This window comes from Alexandromys fortis, unplaced genomic scaffold (assembly GCF_014885135.2).
Source record: "Alexandromys fortis isolate MF-2015 unplaced genomic scaffold, M_Fortis_MF-2015_v1.1 scaffold_31, whole genome shotgun sequence".
NCBI classification, from domain to species: Eukaryota; Metazoa; Chordata; class Mammalia; order Rodentia; family Cricetidae; genus Alexandromys; species Alexandromys fortis.
The window spans coordinates 273,213-296,819 of record NW_026067974.1 but is presented as its reverse complement, the minus strand read 5'-3'; the positions used below and the strand labels follow the sequence as shown (position 1 = coordinate 296,819).

The following is a 23,607-nucleotide window of genomic DNA, read 5'->3' as shown; positions in this document are numbered from 1 at the left end:
GGGGGACAGCCCAGCCTTCCCAGGGCAGCAGACCACATTTGGGGGACAGTCCAGGTTTCCCAGGGCAGCAGAACACATTTGGGGGACAGCCCAGCCTTCCCAGGGCAGCAGAACACATTTGGGGGACAGCCCAGCCTTCCCAGGGCAGCAGGGGAGACCACAAGACATGACCTCTTAGGCTGGCTTTGCCCTCAATTGTCAGGAAATTCACTTTCTGTCTAGCCTTAGGCTTTGTTTGCTTATTTATTTTTGCCATGAGAAAAGAGTTTTTGGGAGCAAGGACATAGGAACTGCCCCACCCAGGCGCCTGACTGGTGTATGTGGGGCACCTAGATCCCTAGAGATAAGAGTGATGGGGAGAGGCAACCCCTGTTTCCTGGACTCAGTAAAACAAGCCATCTCAAGCCAAGGTTGGGGGCCCTCATGTGGCACCACAATGGAATAGCAGCTAAGCCCTAGAGAACACTGGCCCACCCCAGACTGTAGGCTCCACCAAGGCCAGAGCTAATGGGACTAGGGGAGGGAGGGTTGCAGAGGGAGGAGATGACATACTAGTGCATGCATCAGTATGCACGTCACTATGTGATGTTTATCACGCAACTTTAGGTCAGTATGTATATGCATGTTGTTATGTAAATCGTATGTATATATGAGAGATATGTTTATGTCTGTGTACATGCGGAGAGGATCATTATATGTATGTGGACTATTTTATGTCTATGAATATCATTGTGTATATATCTGTGCAAGTTTCTGTGTCATTGGAATGTCTATTTGGCACAAGGTATATATGCATATAATTATGATTCTATCATTGTAAGTTTACAAATTATAACGTCATGGCATAAATCATGTGTATCTATGCCATTATCGACACATTATGACACACATTGTCATGTGATGTGTAATGGCATACAATGACATGCATATAACGATATACTCTCCAGGTGTGATGGTGCACGCCTTTAATCCCAGCTCTTGAGAGGCAGAGGCAGGTGGATCACTGAGAGTTTAAGACTAGCCTAGTAGTATTCAGGGAAAGTTCCAGGACAAACAGGGCTATACAAAGAAACTGTCTCAAAAAAAACCAAAACCAACCTTAAAAAGTATATATATGTGTGTGTGTATATATATACTTTTTTTACTCTTCCATGCCTAAGGGCAATTGGCTCTAGGATCATCTCCAGATGCTCCAAGTTCTCAGACACTCAAGTCCTTTATATGACATGATGAAATATCTGCACACAGCTTTTACACATCCTGTTTACCCAAGGTCCCTTCACGCCAAGCAAGCACCCTATCACCTATATCCTCAGCCCTCTTATATGCTTTAAATCTCTATAGATTTATAATATCTTATAATACAATGTAAGTGCTAAGCAAGCAACTGTACTGCATTAGTGGGGAAACCATGAGACTGACAGAGATGCATAGAACCTAAGACACAGCTTCCTTTCTTAGGGTCTCACGCAGCTCCGGCCTCCACCTGCCTGTAATCCAATTACAGGCATACACCACATACTTGCCTTGCCATTAGAAACACATTTTTTTTTCTTCAGTCCGGCCAGTAGGATTGCCCCGTGGGTGGAGATACTTGCCACCAAGCTTGACCATGTTTGATCCCCAGGAACCACACGGTGAAAGTGGAGAACTGATTCCAACCCCCACATGCATGCCACAGTACATGAGCACACACACAAATAAGTATCAAATAAAAAATATTTGTTTCAGTCCATAGGTGTCATAGGTGTCGAAACCCACACTGAGATCCTTAGTCAGTGTGTATGCTGTTATATTATCTTCATCTCATATTATCTATAAAAATGTCACTATATGTCTATGGAGCCACCGTATCTATGTGAATCTATACCACTATGGATATATTCTTGGGCATGACATGTCATATAACACTATATGTGTAAGTACTACGAACACGTGTTTGTAGTAGGTAACTATATACCCAGTGCTACACCCCCCCCCATGTCTCAGTCTGTCTTGGTTCATGCATGTTGCTGGCATGTGTGCAAGGCCCGGCGCCATGCATGTGAATGGCGATGCGTGTGTGCTTTGCTGACTAGCACCCGTGACCTGACAATGTGTAAGGCGCTGGTGGGAACACTGTGCCATAGTGGCTTTGCCCAACTCTTACGCTACCAAGGATCCTCTAGACCAGCAGTTCTCAACCTGGGGCCTGCAACCTCTTTGGGTGATTGAATGACCCTTTCACAGGGGTCACCTTAAACCATCGGAAAACACAGGTGTTTACATTACAATTCAAAACAGTAGCAAACTACAGGTATGAAGTAGCCACGGAAATAATTTTATGGTTGGGGATCACCACATGAGGAACTGCATTAAAGGATCGCAGCCTTAGGAAGGTTGAGAATCACTGCTCTAGACTTCCTTAGACCAAAACCAGAGGCAAGGGACCTTCATTTTGGAGGTGAAGAGAGTAAAGAGAAGATGGAGCAGCAATTAGGGCCAAAAGTAAAGGCCCCCCTCATACCCTAACCCTTTATTCGCATTGCCAGAAGGTCTGCTTCCTGGGCTTCCGGTGACCCAAGCCTTTCCATCCCCAGGCTGTGGCTTAGCCTGGTCTAACTCTTCTTGTGTCAGGACACCCAATCTCTCTCTTGGGTGGTGATTCTGTTCCCAGATACTCAGGGAACCCACACAACCCCAATACCCCAATAACAGAGTCTCAGACAAAAGTGAAACAAGTCCATTCTTTATTCGTATGGAGAGCCCTGTGACCCCTACCCATTCCGGTCCATCTGGTCTCCCTTCTGGAATCCCCAGTCCTCCTGCAGGTGTGGCACCAAGGTCCACACATCCAGCCCCACCCATGTCCTCAGACCCGAACGCAGGAGAGCTGCCATGGTGTTTCTTTCCCCAGTTGCCTGGGGTCAGGAAGCGCAATGCTTGGGGGGGGGGGGGGCAGTGAAAGTCTTTCGGGAGGGCACTGGCAAAACGGGGAGGTGTGCTCACCTGTCTCCTTGATCCGGGGGTGAAGGAGGGCGGTGGCAGGTGGCCGCAGCGTGGCGCGGTCTCCGAAGCCCACAGTACACTCATCCATAAAGTAGGAAACACTACACCCTCCAGTGCTGTTAGTAGTGCTTTCTACTTTATGGGTGACTGCACTGTCTGTCTGTCCACAGGTATTCTTCAGGCCACCTGCTCTTTCTGCTGACTCCTGCTTTAAAACAAAGCCCTCTGCCCCCACCCTCCTCGTAGCTTCCCAAGGACCCCCCACTCCCGCCCATGGCCTCCGAGGGCCCGCCCTATGCCTTGTGGGCGGTGACTCAGCATGGCGCCAGACTAGTCTTCCCCCCCCCCAACTTCCTCTTTATGAGACCTTCCCTTCCCCCCTCACCAGGTTTCCACCCGGTTCTCACCCTTCTCGGGGACACTCAGGTGGAGCCCACGGCCACCCGAGAGACTCAGCCCTATCTTTAGAACTTCAACACCCTGGGTGGTGCCTCCAAGTCTTGAATCCAACTGAGGCAGCCACGGCCTCCTCCCCTAAAACCCTCGGTGTCCAGCCTGGGCATTAGACAGAGGCTCTGACGTCACAGAAGCTGGTGTCCCTCCCCATCAGATCAAGGCCCTGAGTCCCTCAGTCCCGGGAGACTGTTCCCCAAGCTGGAGTCCAAGAATGCGCCAGCGGAAATGGAGGCCATGTTGGGCGGAAAAACTACCTGGGCTCCAGTTGCAGATACTGGTCCCACTTAGCCTTTGCCCACTCCCGATTCCCGTCCTTCTCTCCAGCCCTCCTTCCTCAGAGCCTTAGGTGCCTCTTTTTTTTTGGGGGGGGGGGCGGAGGTGGGGGTGCAGAAATAATTTTCCCCTTTAACCTTGCTTTCAAGAATTTAAAAGATTTTGAAAACTGTTCCCAATGACGGCAGGCAGATCCTAGCGTCATTGCCCCTTTGCCTAAGGCTCTGGTTCCCAAGCTCCAAGCCGCCTACTGTCTGTACTGAGCCTCTACTTAGAACCAAGCCGGGCAGTGGTGGCATATTTCTTTAGTCCCACCACTCGGGAGGCAGAGGCAGGTGGATCTCTGTGAGTTCAAGGCCAGCCTGGGCTATAAGAGCTAGTTCCAGGCCACCTGGGGCTGTTACACAGAGAAACCCTGTCTCAAAATAAATAAATAAATAAATAATAAAAAATTTAAAAAAAAGGAAAAAAGAAAAAAAAACACCAAAAAAGAAAAAAAGAGAGAAAGAAAAAAAAACCTGAACCCAAAGCCTTTCACCACCCTCTAGGCCCAGAGTTAAGGAGTCCTGCTTGGGGCTGGAGTGAAGATTTAGGTCCTTACCTGATGCTGCAGAGCTGAGAGGAACAGGATCCAAAGTGGGGTTCCCTTCAGGGTGGGCAGGGCTTATAACCCCGAGGCCACGTGGGTCAGATCTCAGGGCGCCCAACGGTCTTGGAGCCCGCCTCCACAACGCAACAGAGATTAGCCACCCCTCCCCTCCCTGGGGAGTGCAGACTGACAGGAAACCAGAGACAGGGCTGGGTATTGGCGGGAGGGGGCTGAAGAGGCCATCTCACATGCTCGGGGCAGGTGGCTTCCTGGATCCCAGGCCTGCCCTTACCCAGTGGAACCAGCCACAGAAGATGGTTCAAGAGTTGAGACTGACTCATTGGAGGTGATCCCAGTAGACAGCAGTTCCCTGCTAGTACCTTCAGTGAGAGCCCAGAAGAGTCCTGAACCCCAAGTCCTACACCCCCGCCCCCACCCCCACTAACAGAGACCAAGTAAGGCATGGCTGTTCCATGCGGTCTCCTGAGAGGCTGTGGAAGTACAAAGGTGTGAAGGGAGATGGAACCCATATCCCAGTGAGTCAGTCAGTATCCTCAGTACCCCTGAAAGTCACCAATTCCCCAGGCCTGGCCTAGCCCTCAGCATCATGGGAGGGGGATGTCACAATTGGCTTAAGTCTTCATTCTGTTTTTAGGGCTCTAGGGCCAGAAGGACAGGCCATGTTAGTGAAGATGAGGGTCCTTGGGCAGGGCCTAGGTGTCTTGGAGTCTTGGGGGAGGGGAGGAAAAGAGACTCTAACCAGGAGGTTCTCTTGGCCACCGGATGTGGGCGCGGGTCCACCCACCTGCATGTCACCCCCACTTTCCCCATGGGGAAGGCAGGAAACTACCCAGTCTAGGGCCCCAAGCTGGGGGATGGGAACTAGGTGGGGGTCTGGGCAGGAGTTTACCGGGCTGAGTGTGGACCTCATATTTCCCCCAGCCATCCCTCTCAGTGAGTTTGGCTCTGGAATCAAGAATGGCCTTGAGGGGCAGTTAGAAGAGGCAGGGGATAGGAAAAAAACACTATTGACTCCTTCCGGGAAGGCCATGAGAGTCTTCTCTGGGTACCCCATCTAGACACGGGACCACACATGCCTTAGGTAATACAGATTCAAGGCCCAGAAAGGAACTGGGGGAGGTCCAGAGACAGAGGGAGACTGCTCCACATCTTCTTCTTCTGCAGGAGGCACTGCCATCCTGGAAAACAGTTATCTGTCCCAGGTGCCCAAATGGGAAGTCGGAAAGTGAGAGCATGGCCCTGAGGTCTAAAGAAATAGTGGGGAACAGCCTTGCAAGGCTGGCTGGCCCAAAATAGGACAGTGTTCCTTTAAGAGACCACCACCAGGCCTCAGACCTGGGTGGAGGGGAAGTGGCTGCCCCAGGAGATAAGAGGATAAGAATATCGAAGTTGTGCAGTAACCTGGGTTCCTGGACCCCTATCCTTCAGGGCTTCCCAGCCCTTAGCCCTATCACTGGAGAGGCACTCTGCCCTAGAGAAGTGCCGTGGGGAAGCCGGGGCCTGGCTTCTGGGCCCAGTTGTGCTATAGATGTCGAGTAAGTCAGAGCTGAGAGTCCAAGGGGCACTCTAGACTCTCCTCAGTCCTGAGCAAGGCAGTGGAGGTCACTGATACCTACAACCTTCTAAGAAGAAGCTGTGTTGCCGTCCCTCTGAAAGCAGTCTTTAGTGCCCCCAAACCACATGGGGCCCAGCCCCTACCCACAGAGTTTTTGGGATCAGGAAGTTTCTTGGAGGGTCTGGAATTTTCTGTGGTTCCCATTTTGAGGCTGGGACTGAAGAACAAAGGAACTGAGAAGGAGCCCAGGGCCCCCGTGCCTTGGGCTTCATCATTGCGGGGCCTAAAACTCCCTAAAAATGAGAAGCAGAGAAAAGACACAGTAGAAGGCAGGGGCAGCATCTTAGGAAGGTCACCAGGGCTGAGAGTGTCCAAAGAGTGAAGGTGTCCTGTGCGGAACGGGGTGCTGCACTTCCTAGAGCGAACACAGCAGACACAGCCAGCTCAGGCCCATGGCTCACCTGGAAGGCCTTCTCCCCACTCCTGGACACCCCTGCCTCCTGCAAGGACACAGGGAGCCTCACTTGGGACCCTGGGACCAGTGAGGTGACAGAAGTCCTGGAGCATACAGGCACTTCTGAAGGACAGGCTTAATCCCCACTGCTGCCCCAAAGTTTCCTGTTGCATGAGCGCCCCAGGAAGAGAGAAACAAAGCCATCTTTTTTGTTTGTGGTGGTCTGAGGCTAAAGGGGGAGGGATTAATGTCTCCCTCTGTTGGGGGGGGGGTTCACGTAGATGATTTGAACTCCACCCTTGGAAACACGTCTAGACACAATGAGGCACATGAGGCTGCGGCCACCATTTAAATTCTGCTAAAAAAAAATATTCTCCAAGGTTTTCTGGTTTCTACTTTTCGTTTGTTTTTCAAGATAGGGTTTCTCTTTGTAATACTGGCTGTCCTGTAATTCATTATGTAGACCAGACTGGCCTCAAACTCACAGAGATCCTCCTGCCTCTGCCTCTCAAGTGCTGGGATCTAAAGTGTGCACAACCCCTATCCTCAGTTTTTTTGTTTGTTTTAAGACAGGATCCTGTATAGCTCAGGCTGACCTTGAATTTGCTAGATAATCAAAGATAATTTTTGTTTGTTTGTTTTTAAGACAGGATCCTGTGTTGCTCAGGCTGGTCTTGAGCTTGCTGTGTGATCAAGGATAACCAAGACTTTGGTCCTCCTGCCTTTCCCTTAAGTGCTGGGCTTACAGGCATGTGCTCCCACCTCCACCCCGCCTAAGTGCATGCCAGGCAAGCACTCCACTAGTGTGGTTCCACCAGGCCCAGGTCCTGACATTCTCATTTCCTGCGATACCTCTGCTAAGTGGAAGAGGGAATGGGAGTCAGGAATGAAACCCTGTTCACCTAAGGGGTGGGTCCAGACTGGACTAGCTATTCTATTCGGGGTGCTCTAACTCACCGTCTCTGCTCCCATCCCTTTGTAACTAACCCTGAGGGTAGCCATCTTGTCTGCTGAGATGATGCTGTGGGCAGGTAAAGTTAGCCTGAAGAGAAAATATGAGACCCGCTATGGGGTGCTCTCTCAGCTTCTGAGAAGGATGAAGTTGAGGAGGAACTTGGGGTCACTGTAGGAGGATACAGGGGAATTCTGTGCACTGGTGTGTAGGATCATTATGGATAGGTACCGAGTAATCCTCCTTGGTGCCGAGGGGATCACTGGGGCCAGAGTCATGGGGTGACAGACAGATATCAGCAAAGGCCTTCTAGAAGAAGTATAATCAGAAGAGAGTTTGGAAGGGGCAACTGGGCAAAGAGAAGAAACAGAGAAAGGGGTCTTTTGAAGGCCTTTGCCTTACTAGGAGTGCAGGCCCAAAGAGTGAAAGAATTTGAGAAGAAAACCAAGATTTTCCTCCAGTAGCACAGGCCTGGGGCCTCACTCAGTGGGCAGGTAGGCAAGCAGGCAGAGATGGCAGGCCTGATAACCTGTCTTCTGAAGAGAGAAGCCACAGGAGCTAACCACTCACAAACAGGAAGTCAGAAGGTTGAGAGGCCCACCCTTCAGAGAACTAGTGTTGAGGCTGGGGCGGGCCTGCCACAAAGGAGGGAAACTGATCCCCCAGCATCACAAAACTGGGTAAAGTCGATCACTAAAACTGCTGAGGCCCTGCCTGGCTTCCCTGGAGGGGCAGTCAAAAGAAAGCCAGGGACAAGGGAGGGGAACACCTCAAAGACCTTAGACTGCCAAGTTCCCAGCAGAGGTCAATTTGGAGGATTTCATCTCAGTGCCCTAGGGAGCACAAGAGTTGCTGCCTAGCAGGGCAGGAGAGTGGGCCAGCTGTCTCCCTTGGCCTCTGCCTCCTTTGTCCAGGCAACTTCCACATCCCACCTCATGCTCTCCTGTAGACAAGGGGCAGCTCCAACATGCAGGGTCTATTCTGGGAGACTGTTTTATAGGGCTCTGGCTCAGCTGTGCTGACCTAAGACAGGGATTCGAGCAATGAACTGACCCTTAGGAAGCCACGCTGCAAGCACAGAGACAAACCGAATGCAGACTGGGGGGGGGGGGCAAGTGCAGGGTTCTTTCCATGGCGTGGGAAGAAGCAGAAAGTCTGGGAAAGAAAGGGGGTGTTTGTGGAAGGGAGAAAGCCACCCTGAGAGTGGGAATGAAACCAGACACATTGTCCTCTGGGATCGCCTAGGGACACAGACAGGAAAGAGAAAGTTCCCTCTACCTATGGGTGCCAAACCTAACGTGCATAGTTGTTCTGGCTTCCCAGATTAAATGTGCGCTCTCTCTCTCTCTCTCTCTCTCTCTCTCTCTCACACACACACACACACACACACACACACACACAAGAGAGAGAGAGAGAGAGAGAGAGAGAGAGAGAGAGAGAGAGAGAGAGAGACTGCTATGTGGCGTGGGAGCTAGCTTGGGATCCACGTGTTTACCTCTCTGTGCCGTAAGAGTTGAGAGTGCATGTAAGGACTATGTTTGGTCCCATCTCGTTTGATCACGCTGACAGAGGAAAGCAGACAAGGAGAGGACTTGGGGAGAGAGGGAGAGTATGCCTGCCATGATCTCTACCCCTGATGTGAGAGCCAAGAGGACACATGGGGAGACAAGACACTTGGGTCTCTCTATAGTGTAACTCTAAGCCTGTTATTCATCCTGCCCCAAATCCCATCCCACCGGCTGCTTCAACTGTAGAATGGAACAGATAGCTGACCAAAGGATCTGATTTTACTCTAGAGTATTCCCCAAGGACAAAGATCCAAGGACCTTGGTGGTCAGGGGAAGCAATAGTACCATGTTCTAAAACCTGTCCAACCAGAGGGCAGCTTGTGCATCTTCCCAGATGGATCAAGGACAGACATCCTAAAGACCAGAGAGGGCTCCCTAGCAGAACTCTCCTCTTACCTAGGAACAGGGGCAAAAGGGTTGTCTAGTCCTGTCAGCTTCCTCGCACCAGGGCACAACGGGAAACACAAGAAAAGATGTGGGAAGAGGAGACCATGATGTGTAGGAGCTAGCCTGGGCTCCAGGTATGTATTCACCTCTCCATGCCATAAGAGGGACCCGTGGAGCACCCAGTAAACGGTCTGCATCTCATTTGATCATGCTGGCCCAGTAAGGCAAATGTCAGTATCCCCATTTCAGATTGAGGAACCGGAATCTCGGCCAGGTTAAGTTTCTTCTTTCTAAATATCAGCCAACAGTCTGCATCCCGTTTTTCTGTTCCCCCAAAGAAGTCAATTCTAATCGCCCCCAAAGAAATAATTCTTCCATAAGAACCCATCAGGCTCCAGAATCCCCAAAAGTCTGAGAAAGTCTACGGGAGGGACTCAGGGCCACTTCCCTGCCCCAGGCTTGTGGGTAGGGCCAGTAGATGTGACTAAAGGGTTCACCAAGTGGTCTGCAAAACCTGTCAAAGGTCACCGTCCCCCCAGCCCTCTACAGCAGTCAGGTGGGGGAGGGGTAGCCACCAAGCCTCGAGGGCGTCCAGGAGTGGAGTGAGCGGCAGAGGCAGCAGCAGCAGCAGCAGCGGCTCACAGCGGTGCTGGAGCCGTTAGAAGTGACTCAACCAGAAAGTGCGTTTGCAGTGACGCCCACTGGGCCCCACAGCCAAACCTCAAAAAGACGAAGTGAGAGAGACAAAGGCCCGTGGGGGCTGGGCCAGAGGTGGAGGCCTAGTACAGAGCTGGCCTGGCCAAATAAGGGCAAATGTTCTCCACAGAGACCAATGGAGCCTGAGTGTCAGCGTCATGGGGCTGTGGTTCCAAGAGGGGGAGGTGAGAGGCTGGGGACAAATGGAGGTAGGAGATGGGGGCAGGGGATCCAGGCCCTCCTCCTCTAGTGAGGGCATTAAGGGCCCCACTCCCAAAGGGACCTTGGTGCTGAGGTCTGGAGACTTGCGGTCACACTCCCCCAGCCCCACCTGCCTGCTGGGGTTCCAGGAGGCAGAAGGAACACGTGGAGGGCTGCCCTCCCCAACCCTGCCCCTGCCCCCAGGGTGGACATCAGTTCAATCCTGGACCCCGGTACCTCTAAGCGGGTAGAGGAGGAGCTTGCCCATTCCAGGGACAAGCCCACCTCATCTTCCCCAGCAGAGGCCTGGATTCCAGGTCATGCCCCACCTCTCTGTCTGAGACCCGCCCTCCATCTTCCTGCTTCTCTAGGGTGCAGGGCTGAGGAAGTGAAGTCTACTCAGTGGCCCAGAGAAAGTGCTACCGCTGCCGTCCTGGGTTGAGGAAGGTGCCAGCTTGTCTCGGGGCTTTGTATCACTTCATTGTCCCAGGGTCATCCAGTCCCTGCTAGGACCAGAGCTCTTGAGGAAACTAGGGTGTTACTGGCACCCTCTCCCTCCCAGAGCTCTTTCCCCTGCCAAGTATGGATTTGTGCTCCCCTCTCTGCTTTTGCCATTCAGTCACCCAGGGAATGATCAACAGTTACCAGCCTAACAGCCATAACCACCATACTTTTCTGACTAATGGCCCTACAGAGATCACTCTCAGGTATTTTTCCAAAGCAAAAAAGGATTCAGAGGGTGGCAGGTGCTGGGTTTGAAAAGCAGGAAGGAGGGACAACTGGAAAGCAGCTGGGGGTCCCCGCTTTGGTGACTGAAGCCCCCCCCCCGTTTGCTGTGTAGTACAGAACCAGGGTCTCCGTTTTCAGGGGGAAGTACACGTACGGAAACAACCCAGAGAGCTCTGGGAAAGGGTCTGCTAGCTCCTGACATACGGGCACAGGCATCCACCAACCATGGGAGGGACCCAAGGAGAGCTCCGTGGGTCTCAAGTCCTCTGCATCATGCTGCCCGTCCTCTAAGGGACTGTTGAGATGGAGTGTCCAAACTCGAAGGCCCCCCAGTCTTCATCGCAGTCCCCAGGATCTAGCCATCTTGGTGACAAAAGCATAGTGTAGTTTGCTGTGCACTTGGTTCCTGTTTCCTGGGACACTCGTGGAGCACGACAGCACCTTGAGGTCGAAAGCTCTGAGCCAAATTTGGACAACACACCTCACCGCGGTGGTTCATCTTGGAGTAGGCCGATATGGTCTGGTCCTGTCACTCATAAGGTGGTGGCCTTACTATGATCCCACCAGCCCCAAGGTTCTGACTTTCGCGCCGCTGGAGGCTTCTACGCCCAGCCAAAGGCCCAGTGCTTTCACTCACTTGCCGGCCAAACTACAGTAAGAACCAGATGTAGCTGTCTGTTCCTCAGCTCAAGCGAGACTAGAAGGGAGACGGCTGTGAACGGATGTCAGAGCGACAGCTGACACGCCGTGAATGGAAAAATAATTAGTCCTGAAGCCAGTTGACCAGATGCAGAACTGAAGCCATTTTACCAGATACAGAACTGAGGGTTCATAACAATGACTCTGAGCTAAATAGAGGTTAAGTTGTATCCTGACTTTTGTGGGCAGATAGCAAGGTATGTAATATGTTAAAAAAAATAAGACCAGGCATATATCTCAATGGTAGAACATTGCCTATTATGCACGAGGCCCTTGGTTCAATCCTCAGCAACATACCCACCCACACACACACTCGGAGAGAGTGAGAGAGAAAACCAGGCAAGTCTAGTCATGTAGGCCTGCAGTACCAGCTATGCAGGAGAATTAAGAGTTCAAAGTGCACACTTTTAATCCTAGCATTCAGGAGGCAGAGGCAGGTGGATCTTTGTGTGTTTGAGGCCAGCCTGGTCTACAGAGCAAGTTTCAGGACAGCCAGGCTACATAGAAAAACCCTGTGTCAAAAAAAAAAAGCAAACAAATAAACAAACAAAAAGTTTAAAGCTCCTGCCTGAGGTGCAGAGTAAGTTTCTAGACCAGTATGAATAATATACTGAAGTGTTTCAAAGTTTAGTGCAGGGTGGGCGATGCAGCTCAGTGGTAGAGTGCTTGGCTGAGAAAAAGGAAAAAGGAAAGGAAAAAGGAAAGGAAAGGAGGGAGGGAGGGAAGGAGGGAGGGAGGGAGGGAGGGAGGGAGAGAGGGAGGAAGGGAGGGAGAGAGGGAGGAAGGAAGGAAGGAAGGAAACAAACAATATACCTAGCAGGCACTTTGGGTGCCCTGCATGCCCTCTTCCACTCACACTATCACAGGCACATTTCTCTGGCCAATGGTTGCCATGGCTTTGCCAACTGTGGCGTGGAGAGGAGCTTTGTACTGAGTACAGTACACACTTTCAGTCCCAGCTCTTGGGAGGCAGAGGCAGGCAGCTCTCGTTGAGTCCGATTGCAGTCTGTTCTGGTGAGCTGCAGTCCAGCCAGCTAGGGCTACAATAGTGAGACCCTGTCTCAAAAAAATAAAAGAAGAAAGGAAGGAAAGAAAGTGTATAGACAAGATGACTTAAAGTCACAGGGACAATGTTAGCAGAGGCAGCAGACCCAGGATGCAGGGGCTCTTGCCCTTGGCGGGAACACATTTGCATCACACACACAAGAATCTCTGTTCCATCAGGGTGTGGTGGGGCCACAATCAGACTGCAGGTGGGGGGAGGTGGGGAGGACAATGTAGAAGAGGATGGGAAATGTGGGGCACAGGCAGGCAGGTGCCTAGTGCTTGGAGAGGAATGGAAGATGCAGCTGGAGAGAACCGAAGGGCTGGCCCCATTTCCCTTTGACCATTTTCCCTTCCTCCCTGAACCATTACTGCACTGCCTCACGTGGTTAAGTTTAGATGTGGGATGGGAGGTGTTAAGAGTAAGGTGGTTAGCAAGGTCCAGTGTGGAGGGACAAGGCGCTAAGGCTTCAAACAACAAGCATCACACAGGGCGTGACCACGAGAGCAACAGCAGCGCTCAACTGTGGACACTGCCTTGTTTGAGCTGAGGCCTAATTAATCATGGCTAAGCCACTTTAACCCGCAGAGCGTGTCTCCTTGCTGCTAAATAAGGACTATGTCCCAGGAGTTTTGTAAAGATAGATGAGATAATGCATGTCAAAGACGTTTGTCAACTACCAAATACTATTTACATCAAAGTTTACCACATGGAGTGATTCCCAAAGTAAGGTCTGTCTTTACCACTACCTACCTGCCTCTTACATAGTCAGATGGGGTGTCTGAGGAATGCCAGGCCTGAGCCGTTGGCTGTACACAGGCTGAGGGTAACAACGCAGTGGCTACATCAAGAGCAGAGTCTCAGTCCCTGACCTGGCAAGCCCGGCCTGAAGTTAGACCCTTACCAGCCTACCTCCCTCCCTCTTCTTAGGGAAACTGCTGTCTGTGGAGACGTCCGGACTCTTGCTGTATCAGCTACCAGTCATCACTGTGCTGTTGGTCACTTAGCCCCTCGGTTATGCGAGACATACCAGGGAGTAGAAAACGAGGTCAAGGCAGCATTCTGAAAGCAGCTCGGCTGCCGCTGTTTCTAGAGTTTTGCCTGAGTTGAATCTGTCCTGTTGAACAGGAGGGGAGCCTTGTCCCCCTGAGGGACAGAGGTCAAACCACTGAACAGGAGACCAGGAGGAAATAGGCCTCATGATGTACACCTGCAATTCTAGTTACTCGGGAGACAGGAGAATCACATGTTCAAAGTCAGCCTTGGTTGCAGGGTGATTTTAAAGTCAATGTATAAGATTAGTTGAGTCTGACTCAACAAGTATGAGGGCTGGGGATAGTTTAGTGGAAAATCGTTTGCCTAGCATGATGAGGCCCGGGGGTCGATCCCGAGCACTGAAAGTGGGGACAGCCAGGTCTTAAGACTCTGGGCTGATTCAAACCTCATGAACTAGAACATTCTAAACAGCAAGTACTGGCCTGAGCCCTTACTACCCTGACACAGAATGCAAACAGCAGTCCTGGAATTTGAAAGGCACCCCCACCCCTGCCACAGGACAGCCCACCCTGAGAGCCCAAAACCGAGGTCCCATCTCAAGGATCTTTCGGCTCACACAAAGGGTGGGACTCTGGCACTTTCTTGCCTGTCTGGGCTGCACGGTCCAGTACCAGAAGGCAAGGGAGTGATGGAAAAGCAGCTACCAAGTGGTGGGCGCTGCAACAAGCCCCCCTGCCCCCATGATTGACAGTGGCTGTCTTTCACTTCCTGTGAGATTGGCAGTTGGGGCCCAGCTAGGTGTGAGACTCAGACAGCTCTGGTGTGGTTATTTGCACAGGCTCTTCTTGCCTCCCCTCCCCACAACTGTTTCCATTCTCACCACGCAGTCACGTCCGGGCCGTGCACACAGGACAGCAGCTGGGGCTTTCCAAGGGACTTCTGAGAAAGCCAGTGAAAGCTTGGGTGCTGGTTCTACAGCCTGGGCACACTCTCGGGGAAACCTTGTTCCTTATAGGAGGGAGGTTCCAGCCTGGCGGAGTTGCTCTATCTACCAAGCCCCTTTCTGACTGACATCCAGCTGAACTCACATGCTGAACTCTTATTTTAGATGACCAGAAAACTCCTTCAACAGCTCAGTTAGAACTGAGGGTGATAACCTTAGAGCTTGATGGCACAGGTCTCAGTGGGTACCCGAGTGGATTTGCGCGGCCTGGTCACTACCAACTTCTTTCCATAGGCAGGGACGAGACAAGTGGAGCCAGGACACAACCACACAGCCAGGGCAGAAGACTTTCTCACGTTTCCGACAAGTATTATGGAGTCTGGTTTCCAGAGCGTGGTGCAGGTGCCTCTGCTAACAAGGTGGTACTCCCCCAATAGGGAGGTTCTGGGCATTACCCCAATTTTGACTAATTATATTGAATAGCTAATAACTGGTGAGCAAATTTCACATATTACTCTTTATTATTTGACCTTTTTAAGACAAGGCCTCACTATAAAGACCAGAGGGGTCTTGAGCTAACCCCAACTTCAGCTTCCGGGTGTTGGGATTCCAGGCATGTGCCAAATCTGGCCCTTGTAGACTAGCTACATTATTTTATTTTTCATTTCCAGTCTTTAGAATCCAGAGTAAACAGACAGGACGAACAGTTCACTCCCGTTTTACAGATGGAAACTGAAGAGAAATTAAAACAAGAATACAATGGTACACTTTTTATTATAAAAACTACCCATCTTGGTCAGTGTGACATTCATTACCCATGGGCTTCCTCCTAGGCCAGAGGAGAGCCTGCCTTCCTTGCAAACACAAAAACACAGATCAAGACTCAACAGCCACTAAGGCTAGTAAGAGAAATGTGAAATGAAAAGGAGAGACGAAGGGAGGAAGAAAGAGGGGTACAAACAGGGCAATGGGGTAAGGGGACTCAGGTCATGGATTCCTTCAAAGGAGACTAATGCATCAGGTCTGGGTGGGACACTTGGATTCCAGTCAGAGGGGTTACCTTCATCAGGACTGCAGATCTGACAATATGCCAGCTAGCACAGCAGAAAGGCTGTACCCTGCAGCCTCAAACGCAGGCCAGAGAGAGAAAGGCCTGGCCTCAGAGCTCACAGGGCAAGTGAGCCCTCACTGTGAGAAAGACAGGAACACAGGCATGGTCACAGCTTTAAGTGTATCCCAAAAGTTTATTTTATTGGTATCTGACAAAGGCAGAGCCTTGGGCAGAGGTAGGAACCAGTCTCTTACTCTCCCCCATCAGTCTCTGAGACTCCACCCAGCAGACACTCCCATGTCACCAGGCCTCAGAGAAAGTGAAATGACTCAAGGGGCGGATGTGCTGCTTTCACGGGAGTCTGCTGATGCTGAGACAGAGGGCAGGGAGCATCTGGAGTTCCGCCTGTTTAGTTCCACGAAAACAAGCACGGGCCAGAAGAAGAGAGAAGACACCGTGGGCTGCACCTAGCTAGGTCTTTATTGCTGTGTCTCTGGATTTGTAGGCCACTCCCCGACTTTTCAGCTCCCGAACAATTCCTATGACAGGAAAAGAAACAGTCCCATGAGAGAGTCACAGGGATAAAGCCACCCAACCTGCCTGCCACTGTGAACCGAGGATGCCCGATCATCACCTAAAATCCTGGCAAAGAGCAGGGGACAACTAAAAGTAGGACTCACACAATCACCAAAAACAAAGGTTTGGCCGGGCGGTGGTGGCGCACGCCTTTAATCCCAGCACTTGGGGAGGCAGAGGCAGTTGGATCTCTGTGTGTTTGAGGCTGGCTTTGTCCACGTAGTGAGTTCCAGGACAGGCTCTAAAACTACACAGAGAAACTCTGTCTTGAACACCCCATCCCCAAAGAAACAAACAAACGAAACCCCCACAAAGGTTTGAAGCCAAATGTCTGGGTGATATCAGTCAGGTTACTCCTGTTAAATCACATAATAGACTAGCTTCCCCTGGGCTCGCACAGAAACACTGTTGCAATTGTTATTACCTTGGGGCAGGCGACCAGTGACTGACACAGCATATACACCTGGCTTAAAGTTACCTGAGGAAGAAAGCAGATTACAATGGGAATGAGTTAAGATTGGAGACCAATGGAGAATTAAGCCAAAAATGGAAGAGGGGTGGAGGGGTGTATGTGTGCCCACACACATATGGAGGTGGGAAGACAACTTTAAGTCAGCTCTCTCCTTCCATGTGGATTCCCAGGATCAAACTTAGGTTGTCCTGGCATTGCTGAGCCATCTTGCCAGCCTCAAGACTCAGCTTTCCCGTAACTCCACCTTTCCCACCCAGAACAGCACAAGCTGCCTATTTATGGCATCCCTGCAGACCCTCAGGCACATTCCCAGCACTGCAGAGGCCAGGATGAGAACACTTACTGACTCGCTGCCACTTGGAGACCCAGCTGTCTTCTGGGCTCATCATCGCGATGATCCTAGAGAGGGAAATTCAGTCAGTCTGAGCCTGCCTGAAGAGCGGGCACTGAGCAAGCCATAGCCCCAGGAGAGCAATCTGAGTAGAAAGTCATCACCAGAGAGCTGGGACAGTTCTAGCACTGGGAAGGAGCTGACTTAGGAGGGAGTCACAGTGATCTTTCAGTCTCTGTCCTCAGCCAGCCAGTGAGAAGATCTTTACACACAGATGACCAGTACTGACTTTGACCAACTCAATCACTAGGGGCTGAAGCCTGCTGCAAAGGACTCAAAACAATGGATCGTTTTACTAGAAATGAACGAGACTTGACCAAGCCCGTTCTCTAACGAGCTGTACAGTCTGGAGACATTTCACAGACCTTCACCAATGGGGCTCGGGCCTACAAAGTTCCTAGTACAGAGACTGACAGAGCAGACAAGGACCACTTCTTATTCCAACAATCCTCTGGCAGGTGGCTGCCTCCACATGATGGCAGTGAGCAGAAAGGTGGCTGAAGGGCTAGGAAGGCACTATGCGAGCAGGCAGGCACTATGCAGTCACAGAGGTTATTTCTGTTCCTCACCCAGTAGTTCCGTACTCTGAACTGTCAGGTCAGTTCTAGGAACTGACACGTATTGACTGCCTCCCCAAGGCCATTTTGCTTCCCTGGCAACAATGCTAGAGTCTATGCTTTTGCTCACGGTTTGAGTGGAACTGATCTTACTTCCAGGAGTGGCAAGAAGGGTAGGAACAGCTAGATGGCTCTGTAGACGGATCCAGGACAGGCATGCACAAAGACTTTCCTCCCACCATCAGCACTCTTTCTGCCCTCACAACCTACCCTTCCAGTCGACAACTTATTACCCAAATGACTGAACCTAAAGACAATGCCCACACTTCTCCAAGCATGCCCGGGTGTTCCTACCCCCTGCCTCTGCTTCAGTCATACTCCTTTTATTTGAAATGTTCTTTCTACCTCATCTCAACTTCCTACAATCCTATAGTTCCAGTTAGGCTTGAGCAGGCAAGCCTGCAATCCCAGCTACTCTGGAGGCTGAGGCAGGAAGATTTCAAGTCCAAGGTCTGTTTGCCCAACTTAAAATGATGCTGTTTCAAAAATAAAAAGTCAAGAAGAGGGCTGCAGACATTCTCTCTCTCTCTCTCTCTCTCTCTCTCTGAGGTAGAACATTAGTTTGGCATTTGCAAAGGCCCTATGTTCAATCTTCAATAATATACATGAAATAATAAACAAAAATGAAAAAAATTTTTATAGTTCTCTCAGATAAACATCTTCCCCCCCCCCCCGACTTCTGACTAAAATAACGTAGCTCTCCTCTGACTTTCTTATTCTCTAAAACTTAATATGCACTGGAATATACAACTCAATAGTAACAAAACAAACCAGATTTAAAAAGTGGGAAAAACAGAATTGGGGATATACTTCAGTCAGCAGAGTGCTAACTTCGCATGTCCTAATCTGGCTTCCAGTGGGTGTGATAGTGTACAGCTTTAATTCTAGCACTCAGGAGGTAGAGGCAGGAGGATCAGGAGTCATCCTCTATTACACACCAAATTTGAAGTTAGTTTGGGCTGCATGAGACCCTGCCTCAAAACAGGGTGGCAGGGGAGGGGCTTTTTTAAAATTTCTTTTCTTCTCTGTTCTTTCCTTCCCTTCCCTTCCTTCCTTCTTCCTTCCTTCCTTTCTTTTTTTAAAGCTCAGGGTGGCCTCAAACTCTTGATCCTCCTGCCTCTACTTCTCAAATGCTGGGACTACAGTAGCACACCATCACGGCCAAAGGATATGAACGGATTATAAACATGTAAGACAAGTGACATTGGGCTTGGAATGCAGCTCAGTGACAGAGAACTTGCTTAGGGCATGTAAGATGTGGAGTTCAATCTCTAGCGTTGAAGAAAAGAACTTAAAAAAATTATATTTATTTATTATGTATATAATATTCTGTCTGCAGGCCAGAAGAGAGTACCAGACCTCATTACAGATGGCTGTGAGCCATCATGTGGTTGCTGGGAATTGAACTCAGGACCTTTGGAAGAGCAGGCAATGCTCTTAACCACTGAGCCATCTCTCCAGCCCCAGAAAAAAACTTTTTAAAATGGCTTTAGCAATAATAAAAGACCAATGTTATTAATTACTAGGGAAATATAAATCAAACCCACAAGATATTTCCTATCTATCTATTATGGTGGTAATTACAGATATAGCCTGTAGTCATGAGGATGAGTCTTAAACCTTAAAAAACAATAAACAAAAGCCAGGCAAGACACACACCTTTAATCCCAGCACTTGGGAGACAGAGGCAGGCAGATTTCTGTGAGTTTGAGGCCAGCCTGGTCTACAGAGCAAGTTCCAGGACAGTCAGGGAGACAAAGAAACTCTGTCTCAAAAATAAAAACAAAAACTAACAACCAGCTAAACAAACAAAAAATACAAGAACAAAAACCCAGAAAGAAACAGGCAGTGGTGAGGAGGAAGGAAATTGGAACCTTCAAGTTTTTTGTTTTGTTAACTAGTTGTTACATTGTGATATAACAATTCTACTCATGGTATAAAACCAAAAGCTCCAAAGCAGGGAAGCAAGCACGTGTAGATCATCTTCAGAGCTGCTTTCTTCATAATGGCCAAAAGGTAAGAAACCACAGCAACAACAGATAACAACTTTACAATCTGTATCACACACATACATGTAATAAAAACAGCCAACTTAAAAAAAAAAAAAAAAGAAACTTTTGGGAGACAGAGAATAGCCCAGTGATTAGGAATACATACTGTTTATGAATAGGACCCATGTATAGTTCCCAGCACCCACACGGGGCAGCTCACAAGGATCTGAGAACTTTGGCCTTCTTGGGCGCCTGCATTTATGTGCACACACCCACACACATACATGTAATTCAAAAAAAAAATCTTTAAAACAATTTTTTAAAAGGTTAAATTGGTAAGAACTCAAAGTGTGCCTCTTATATCTCATTGTGTAACTCAACATCTTTCAAAGCAACTAGCATAGACCTTCACTATGGGAGCAACTCCTTTTAGACTTTGTAATTTCAGACAGGGTCTCGTGATGCAATAAAGGGCTAGGACTGAAGGCAGCACCAACACACCCAGCTTTTTCCTGAAGCATCAACCTTGAATGGCTAACTAAGAAGCCATAATGCGTATTCGCAAGCACAGGAACCGAAGGTTCCAAACAGACATCTTTTTTGCCCAATCTTTTATTTTTCCCTAAAAGAAATCAGGCCCACCTTCATAGAACTTTAACGAATACTAGGTCTAAGCCAGTTTAGATGTAAACCTTTAATTGGCCTAGGGTCCAGAAGAAATCTAGCAATGCTGATGCCTTGGGGAAGAAGAGCGGGCCATTCACACTTCTCTCATTTCCCTTTGTCCTGGCTGGACCATGTCACCAAAATATAGTCCTCTTACAGGCCTCTTTGAGATGATCAAGTTTGTTGTGTTTTGTTATTATTTTTCTAGTTAGCTTACTGGGGGAGTGCCCTCCCTCTCTCTCACAGATGCATGCATGCCAGGGTGTATGTGCTGAGGTCAGAAAACAATTCTAGGAACTCAGTTCTCTCCTGCCACCTTGTGGGATCCAGGACTGAAGTCAAGGTTACCAGGCCTCCCTGCCATCAGGCATCTTTTTTTTTTTTTTTTTAATTTTTCGAGACAGGGTTTCTCCGTAGCTTTTTTGGTTCCTGTCCTGGCACTAGCTCTTGTAGACCAGGCTGGCCTCGAACTCACAGAGATCCACCTGCCTCTGCCTCCCGAGTGCTGGGATTAAAGGCGTGTGACACCACCACCGCCTGGCGCCATCAGGCATCTTTACCTGCCGTGCCATTGAGCTGGTCTTATTTGAGACAGGGTCTCACACAGTCCAGGCTGGCCTCAAACACACACAATTAAGGCATGCCCTGAACTCTTGATTCTCTGGCTTCTTCCCCTCAGAGGACAAGATTACAGGTGCAAGCCCCTATACTCACTAAGATGATGTTTGAGGGCAGTTTATTGTAATCACCTTCCTTTCCCTTCATTTTGAAAATGGATCTTCGTGCATGTGTTTTTGCAGAAGCACCAGAAATTAAACAGAGGCCTTTGTATACGGTAATCAAGCTGTACTGCCGCATTATCCTTGCAACTCTTCAGCATCAAGGAGCCACCACCCCCTACATCCTGTGCCATGCAGAGTTGTACAAGATAAACACAGTGTTACCATCACTGAGCTGGTAACAGTAGGGGAGCTTTGTTAAACAAATACAGAAAAAGGACACGTCATTTGGGGAGGGGGGTCTTTTTTTCTTTGAGACAGGGTTTCTCTCTAGCTTTAGAGCCTGTCCTGGAACTAGCTCTAGTAGACTATGCTGGCCTTGAACTCACAGAGATCCCCCTGCCCCTGTCTCCCAAGTGCTGGGATTAAAGGTGTGCGTCACCACTACCCAGCCCGGACACACGATTTTATATTTTCTCCTAGCCACTGTTTGAAACAGTAAAGACAAGATGAAACTAATTTCAGTATTTAATCAAATAAATCCAAAACATTAACTAATCTTAAAAATTAAGACAATTAGGCATCCTTTTTTCTTTAAGCAGAATCTCCGCTCTCTGGTGTATCTCTGACACTTAAACATATTCTAATTTGAATGAACCACTTCTCAAGTACTCAGCAGCTACTACTGGCCCAGATGCACAGTTAGTGGGTCTCAAAAGAACTGTTGCGACCAGCTAGTCTCATGACTTCAATGATTTGCTCCGTATTTACTTCTTGGGCCACAAGTCAACAGGATGCAGAGGTGAACAAGGGTCCACGGCGGGGCTTACCCATCGAATGAGGAGCTGGTGCAGTCATACACCATCTCTCTGTTGCCCTTCATTTGCAGGTACGCTTCGCAATTGTCACAGCCGTCATATTCAAACTGGTCTATGGTCTGGAGGGAAAAAACAGACAGGATAAACATGAACAAGGTCTTTTGTTTGTTTGTTTTTCGAGACAGGGTTTCTCTGTAGCTTTGGAGCCTGTCCTGAACTAGCTCTTGTAGACCAGGCTGGCCTCGAACTCACAGAAATCCGCCTGCCTCTGCCTCCCGAGTGCTGGGATTAAAGGTGTGCGCCACCACCGCCTGGCACAAGGTCTTATTATCTTGATGAAGACAACCTCTTGGTTCTACGTAGTCCAACACCTACTGGTCTGCAAACTATTCCTAAATTCCACCTTCACATGCCTTTCTTTTCTCATCGTCCCTAACGCAGCTTACATACTTTTCCTAGTCTCCTTGGGGTCAGGTACCCCCTCCAACTCTCTCAGCTGCTTTGGCTCCTAGTCTTTCCAGTCCAACACAGTAATTCACCGAACCGCCGGCTGGGGAGCCAAGCGTATGCTGAAAGGCAGGTACGACCACCCGTGCCCTCAGCAGGCACGAACGCCCTGCTCACGTTCCCGCGACGTAAACAACGGCTCCCTTAGGCTTCCCCCTCCCCTGGTGATCTCCCGGGCTCTCAGACCTTTTCCTTTTCTGTCTGTGGCCCCATTTCACCCTCTTTCTCCCATTCTGCCTCCCCAGTCGTCCCTACAACCAGGTCCCCGACCGACACCTTGACTAACGAGCACAACAAACAAGCCCGCAGATGCCGCAGGTCTTTCGGCACCGTCTCCAGGGCCATCCTCACCGACGCGACAAATCAGCCTCAGGAAGTAAACAGACCACTACCCAGAATGCCTGCCACTTCCTTCACGTAACTTCCTCTTCCGGTGCAGCCGGTCGCGGCCCCCCCCCGAGGAGATGGTTTCTCCCGTAGGGGCCGTGGGCGGGGCAGCCGGCCGCCACCTGGGCCGCGCGCGTCACCTGGACTCGCGTGAGCGAGCGGAAGACGGTGCGCTGGGGGCGGGACTGTGGGGTGCGGTCAGCGCCTGCGCAGGAGGCGTGGCGCGGAGCGGCTTGCGGAACTGAGCACTGTAACGCGGGCCTTTTGATGTAGACGCCTGGCTGCAGGCGCCGATTTTCTCAGGCTCCCTAACGAGAGCCTAGATTGTTTTGTCTGCTTGTTTTAATTTGTTTATTTATTGCACAGTAATTTCTGAGCTGGTGACCTTGAACTTTTGATCTCCCTGCCTTCTCTTTCGGAGAGCTGGGATCGTGGGCGCGTGCTACAGCGCCCGGGTGTTTTACTTTTTCGAGACCAGGCTGATCTGGTAGTCCCTGCCCTCGCGTCTCAGCCTCCCGAATGCTCAGGATCCAAGCTTGCGGCTTCGCGCTAGGTTGTTTTAAAACACGAAGCAGGGAGTCCTTGCCTTTCTGGGTCGTCTGCAGAGAAGAAAACAAACCCGACACGGCCCCACCCCTTCATGAAACTGCGAGAGCGTGATAGGGTTGCGTTTGCGGTCCACAGGAATGCTAGCCCCAGCCGCGCAGACGGGTGGGGGGAACGCACATCAATTCCTCCTAAAAAAAAAAAAACTCTCTCACTTGCGCTTCCCTGCTGAGAATTTACGCCATTGAACAGTGTAGGACGCAAAAGTCCTTGCCCGGGCACCCAGACACCTAGTATCCTGAGCAAACCATACA

The 23,607-nt window shown here is 50.1% G+C and overlaps 1 protein-coding gene across 1 annotated transcript; it reads right to left on the bottom strand.

The window, feature by feature from the left end:
- Window positions 1–15,776: 15,776 nt before the first annotated feature.
- Window positions 15,777–22,793, bottom strand: Supt4h1 (SPT4 homolog, DSIF elongation factor subunit). The gene is made up of 5 exons (XM_050156681.1): window positions 22,637–22,793; window positions 21,866–21,972; window positions 16,995–17,050; window positions 16,604–16,657; window positions 15,777–16,142 (listed from the first exon to the last, which is right to left on the bottom strand). Exons 1-5 carry the CDS (start codon window positions 22,703–22,705, stop codon window positions 16,075–16,077), a joined length of 354 nt encoding a protein of 117 aa, XP_050012638.1. The 5' UTR covers window positions 22,706–22,793; the 3' UTR covers window positions 15,777–16,074.
- Window positions 22,794–23,607: the final 814 nt, after the last annotated feature.